Source organism: Podarcis raffonei, chromosome W (genome assembly GCF_027172205.1).
Source record: "Podarcis raffonei isolate rPodRaf1 chromosome W, rPodRaf1.pri, whole genome shotgun sequence".
In the NCBI taxonomy this organism is placed as follows: domain Eukaryota; kingdom Metazoa; phylum Chordata; class Lepidosauria; order Squamata; family Lacertidae; genus Podarcis; species Podarcis raffonei.
The window spans coordinates 376,997-383,224 of record NC_070620.1 but is presented as its reverse complement, the minus strand read 5'-3'; the positions used below and the strand labels follow the sequence as shown (position 1 = coordinate 383,224).

Here is a 6,228-nt window from a genome sequence, read left to right as displayed (position 1 = left end):
GGCACCTCACAAACATGAATTATATCTACATCACCAAAGGAAAACCACAAATAAACGCTGACAGTCCTTTAAGAACTCATTTCTTATTAAATGCAGGTAAATTGTGTTCAGATGTCTGTGACCCTGTCCTTGAGAAATGGCAGAGGTCACAAAACCTAGCAGAGAATTCTGCCAATTATTCCATCTGTTATTTGCATTGCCTATGGCTTTATTAAGGGACGCGGGTGGCGCTGTGGGTAAAAGCCTCAGCGCCTAGGGCTTGCCGATCGAAAGGTCGGCGGTTCGAATCCCCGCGGCGGGGTGCGCTCCCGCTGCTCGGTCCCAGCGCCTGCCAACCTAGCAGTTCGAAAGCACCCCCGGGTGCAAGTGGATAAATAGGGACCGCTTACTGGCGGGAAGGTAAACGGCGTTTCCGTGTGCTGCGCTGGCTCGCCAGATGCAGCTTGTCACGCTGGCCACGTGACCCGGAAGTGTCTGCGGACAGCGCTGGCCCCCGGCCTCTTGAGTGAGATGGGCGCACAACCCCAGAGTCTGTCAAGACTGGCCCGTACGGGCAGGGGTACCTTTACCTTTACTATGGCTTTATTTATGTACCACAAAAGTAATAGTGTAGTGTCCTGTGGGGGAGGTGTCCAGTCTCAAGTCAAACAAGAGCATGTAATAACCCATCTGAATATGGCAACTGTAAGCTCTGACTCACTTGCTAAATATTCTCCTATCCTTGTCATAGTATCACATGGCAATTGCTGCCTACCGTCAAGAACAGTCCATTATGCAGATGTAGTTTTGGTTACTGCATTTTGTAAACTTGGGTGCCGTTTTTCATCTGCCACCAGACAACTCACCCCCACCCCCCAAAAAAACCTATCACTGCAAGGATTCAGGAAACTGTGTAAGGGTCGAGGCACCCGAACACATAGTTTTGCTAGAACTTTTATGCAACGACTAGACTGGTGAAGTGTTAGGTTCCATACAGCATCGTCCAACAGTAGTGCTTGCTGTACCCCTCCAGTTTGGTGCGCATTAAGGATTCTGCACAGGAATTCAGTTTTTCCCATCACGACTCAAAGAAGTGACCTCCAAAATACATTGTGCAACTTTCTCCAGTGGGTAAAATGCCTTCATGGTGACTGAAACACGAGGCAAAGCAGAGGTGGATTTAGGGCAGTGAAGCTCTTCCCCTGCACAGGATGTGGGGGCCAGAAGGGAGCCTTCCTGCCTCCTTCCCCAAGCCTAGTTAGCACTCTCCCAGCTTTGGGAATGAGATGAGAGGGCTCTAGGACCCCACCAGAGCCTTGTGCATCCTTCCCCAAGCCTGACCCCTCCCCTGCCTGGCTTTGGGAAGGCACCAGGAGGGCACCATATTACCAAGGTCCCTCCCTGGGCAAAGTGTCATTTGTTCTTCAGTAAGAGTGTCTGTGCAAACAGAACAGAAACGGTGATGGTAGGGATGAATGGAAATGACCTTCCCTTGAGCACTCTGTCTTAAGCTCCCCTCGAAAGCTGGGGGTGCATATAGGTTCTGGTAACACCAGACGCATTTGCACAGAGGATTTAATCCCCACAGCCCATGTTCACGGAGACAATGCCATCTGTGGAAGTCCTAACCATGCCACATGATTGCCAGGCTATGTGCAAGTCTACTATGGGGTGTGTGCAGCTAGGCCCCTGCAGCAGGCTGCGGGGAGACTAAGGAAGCCTCCCTTTTGAAAAAGGTGTTCAATCCAGTGCTGAACTGGAAGCGTAACACTGGCCCTCCAAGCTGTCACGGGTGAGGGACCTATTAGTACAGCAGCATCCCAAAGTTCAACAGGTCAAGCCATTCATAGTTCCACTATGACTACGTGACAGGGCTGAGAAAGGGAGTCACCGCAACTCAAGTTGACTTCATCATGCGAGGTTCAAGTCTTACATGCTTGCTGCTTGAAACATGGCCCTATGGGTGCAGCTTCCCCACAGCAAAGCGTTTATGAGAAGCAGAGAATTACTTTATCCTCTTCCAGCCATTTGAGGAGTGTTTCACATAAATGGCTTAGCTCATCTCCATTGGATTCTGCCCCACGTGGCAACCTTGGTACGGACTCCACTATGAATTGCTCCTTAAGCATATGCCTGGACAGGGAAAGCTGCTCAGATCTAACATGATGGCTGTATTCTCTTCAAGAGAAGACTCGGACCACCAGGAGTTCTTTGTAATAAACCATTCATGCATGCAACGTTAGAAATGAGCCACAGTGTTGTATAAACCTTGGTCTTTATTAGGGCTACATCAACAGAAAGAGGGGTTTGCCACTAGAAAACAAGTACCGGTAGATGTGGAACAGACTTCCACCGGTGAGTGGTTGGCTTTGGTTTTTTACAAGGCAAATTGCAAAAAGAAGCTGCAGGTTGTATTATCATAGATGACTATGACTAGCCTAGTCTTGAATAGATGAGTTCACTCAACATCAGTCTTTTCTCAAAGCAGCAACAGAACTAGAACAGAAATGAGATATCGGCACAAAGCAATGTGGCAGCAGCAGACATATCCTCCAAGCTGTTCTTCAAACGTCTACAGACCTCAAAAAATGTGAGCTGCAAAAACCTTAAAGCAAAACGAAGCTGAAACAGTACAACTGGACTATAAGGAGGCCAACTGGGAAAAAGTGAAATTGCTAACTGTCATATTGAAGTCATATATACTGTACTTGGTGTGTTCTTTGGAGTTCACTCATGTTTATGAAGGCCACATTAGACTGTGTTCAGGAACACCCATGTCTTCACATATAAATTGGATGATACTCCTTTGGAGTGAGATGCCTCCTACAAATTGGGCAAAAGTTAGCATACCTAAGAAAATTGCTGAGGCACTGACTACAGAAGATGTGGCCACATGTTGTTGACACTATAAGCCGTCCGCTTTGCACAATCTCTGCAAAGCTGTCTATGCAAATTCCACAACTCAAAGTGCCTGAGGATCTTGCAAATTCCCTCCTTCCCACTTCTCTGGGGAGCTTTCTAGTGGCAAGAGCACCACTCTGTGTGTGTCTGCTATCATCACCACCACCACCACTAAATACGAGGCTGTCAGACAATGGTTGAGGTCTGAACTCTCTATCGGGCTGCTGCCCACTCTCTCCAACAAGCACAAGAGAATCGTCTTGCGTAAGATCAACAACTAGAGGTTCTGAAGTTTCGCAAGTGAGGTCAACTACTTCCACATCCATACTTCTATCATTAAGGCTGTGTGGCAGGGAGGCGGAGGCGGCGGAGGAGGGGATACAGGGTTCAGAAGCAGTTCCCACCATCATCTTGTCCAGAGTATGAGGAGGTCTTGCGGAGGTGTTGCGGCTGCCCCTCTTGCTGTTGCTGTGCTGGGTTGCATTACATTCTGTACTTGTTGAACTCATGATGCACAGGGATGGGAGAGGCACAGGCTGCAGAGTACTTGCTTCCCCCCTTATCTCCGTGTGCTGCTCCCTGCTTAGTCGCCAAGCAATTCTGTAATGTGATAAGGATGATCATGAATGCTCTCTCTAAAGCAACTTGATGCAACTGGTGACGCTTTGGAGCACCGTGACTTTCTTAGAGTTCTCTCTTTTATAGCAGGCACTCCGAAGCTGGAGCAAGTTCAACATCTTGAGGAGTTAGGGCAGGCTTCCTCAACCTCGGCCCTCCAGATGTTTTTGGCCTACAACTCCCATGATCCCTAGCCAGCAGGACCAGTGGTCAGGGAGGATGGGAATTGTAGTCTCAAAACATCGGACGGGCCGAGGTTGAGGAAGCCTGAGTTAGGGTGTCTTTCGTGTTACTCTATAGAACTGCATTCGCGTGGGAAGAAACAGGATTAGGCTAAGAAGCAGGCACACAACGATTAGTTTTCTATCTTTCAGCCAAGAGATTAGCTAAAAGAATTAGGATTATTACGAGGTGGAGCATCTTTCCCTACCTTGACAGTCCTCTTTATACAAGAGTCTGATAAGGAGAAGGGAAGAACTCATGATGAATGTCTCTTCTTCAAGAAGAACCAGGGCACATAGCCAAGCTGAGGACGATGGGAAATCTTAAATGAAATTCATTGGAGTTGCCTCTACTAGAGCGCACCTCCTATGGCTGCTCTTGCAAGAGGTATTTTCCAGGTATGACACATTCAGTGTGTACACCCAACAGGGTGGATAAAAATCAATGATTTAAAAAGAATAATTAAAAAATCTGGTTTTTATTTAAATTGGATTTTTAAAATAAAATGCTTTTGGAGGAAAGATCTTTCCAAAGATAGTTTTCTATTTAAGTTACATTATAGTCCAAAGGCTATTCATCAGGAAAGAAGTATTTGTTTTAAGTCTTTCATGTGTGCTAAAACTCAGTCTAGTTTTTTTTTGGGTTTTTTAACAAAAAAAATGCAGGTGGGACGCGGGTGGCGCTGTGGGTAAAAGCCTCAGTGCCTAGGGCTTGCCGATCGAAAGGTCGGCGGTTCGAATCCCCGCGGCGGGGTGCGCTCCCGCTGCTCGGTCCCAGCGCCTGCCAACCTAGCAGTTCGAAAGCACCCCCGGGTGCAAGTAGATAAATAGGGACCGCTTACCAGCGGGAAGGTAAACGGCGTTCCGTGTGCTGCGCTGGCTCGCCAGATGCAGCTTTGTCACGCTGGCCACGTGACCCGGAAGTGTCTCCGGACAGCGCTGGCCCCCGGCCTCTTGAGTGAGATGGGCGCACAACCCCAGAGTCTGTCAAGACTGGCCCGTACGGGCAGGGGTACCTTGACCTTTACCTTTAACAAAAAAAACCCACGTTTAACCACATCAGTTAACAAACATGGATACATATGCTATAATTTTATTGTTTTAGTTAAATACGCTATTTAAATTGTTATTAAGGAAATGATTATTTTTCTCCTTCAGCTGTCCACGGAGGCGCAGGTCAATTCTGTGTCCAGGGCAGCTGTTTACCAGCTCCATCTGGTACGCAAGATGAGACCCTCCCTGCCTGCAGACTGTCTCGCCAGAGTGGTGCATGCTCTAGTTATCTCCCGCTTGGACTACTGCCACGTGCTCTACATAGGGCTACCTTTGAAGGTGACCCGGAAACTGCAATTAATCCAGAACGTGGCAGCTAGACTGGTGACTGGCAGCGGCTGCCGAGACCACATAAAGCCGGTCTTGAAAGACCTACATTGGCTCCCAGTACGTTTCTGAGCACAATTCAAAGTGTTGATGCTGACCTTTAAAGCCCTAAACGGTCTCGGTCCAGTATACCTGAAGGAGCGTCTCCACCCCCATTGTTCTGCCCGGACACCTGGGTCCATCTCCAAGGGCCTTCTGGCGGTTCCCTCGCTGCGAGAAGCCAAGTTACAGGGAACCAGGCAGAGGGCCTTCTCGGTGGTGGCACCTGCCCTGTGGAACACCCTCCCACCAGATGTCCAAGAGAACAACAACTACCAGACTTTTAGAAGACATCTGAAGGCAGCCCTGTTTAAGGAAGCTTTTAATATTTGATAGATTACTGTATTTTCATATTTTGTTGGAAGCCGCCCAGAGTGGCTGGGGTAGCCCAGCCAGATGGGCGGGGTATAAATAATAAATTGTTGTTGTTGTTGTTGTTGTTATCAGGGAGAGCATTGGTGCCAAAATGAGTTTGGCAAAGAATGGATTTTTAAGTCCTTAAGACTTCCGGTCAGCGCCAGCGCTTAATGGCGGATTTCTCCTGGAGCTCCGGGAGAGATCTGCTTCGTGGGTTCGGGTCCGGCAGCCACGGCGGAGCGGGGACCCTCAAAAATCACAGGCGCGTAGCCTGTGAACTGGAGACTCGGCGGGCACCTTTGCGCCCCCCCGACGTTGTGAAATAGCCTTTTTAAAGGCTACGGAACAGCGGAGGGTGTGTGGAGCGGTGCTGAGAGTCTCTTTCACCCAGCCTGCGAAGTGAAGCCGCGTCGCCATTAGCGGAGAGCGCTGATTTCTTCCAGTGAATTTGGACTAAAAAGAACAACTTTCCGTGAGTAGGATTGAACTTTAAAATATAATTGGACGTCAAAATTAAGGAAATTGGGCACCGAGACGGACAAGCACTAAAAAGGAAGTCTGCTTTCTGTTCTGTAGCAAGATCAAAGCGAAAGGCATTCAAGCTGTAACTTTTTGAAAGGAGAGTTGTGGGAACTAAGAAATCCACCACCAAGCAAAGAACTCCCTCCCCGAAGGCAGGAGGGGGGGGGAAGAAGATTTTACAGTGTTTTCCTGCCTGTTTAAAAAGAAATTG

General features: G+C 48.4%; 1 protein-coding gene across 1 annotated transcript; it reads right to left on the bottom strand.

Annotated features, from left to right (window-relative positions):
* Positions 1-2,430: 2,430 nt before the first annotated feature.
* Positions 2,431-3,462, bottom strand: LOC128405933 (E3 ubiquitin-protein ligase RNF4-like). Its single transcript, XM_053372973.1, has one exon. It carries the CDS (start codon positions 3,387-3,389, stop codon positions 2,760-2,762), a length of 630 nt encoding a protein of 209 aa, XP_053228948.1. The 5' UTR covers positions 3,390-3,462; the 3' UTR covers positions 2,431-2,759.
* Between the last annotated feature and the right edge of the window lie 2,766 nt (positions 3,463-6,228).

Coding starts and splice junctions, on each gene's coding strand:
- LOC128405933 (XM_053372973.1), bottom strand. CDS start 3,389: ATGAGTTCAACAAGTACAGAATGTAATGCAACCCAGCACAGCAACAGC.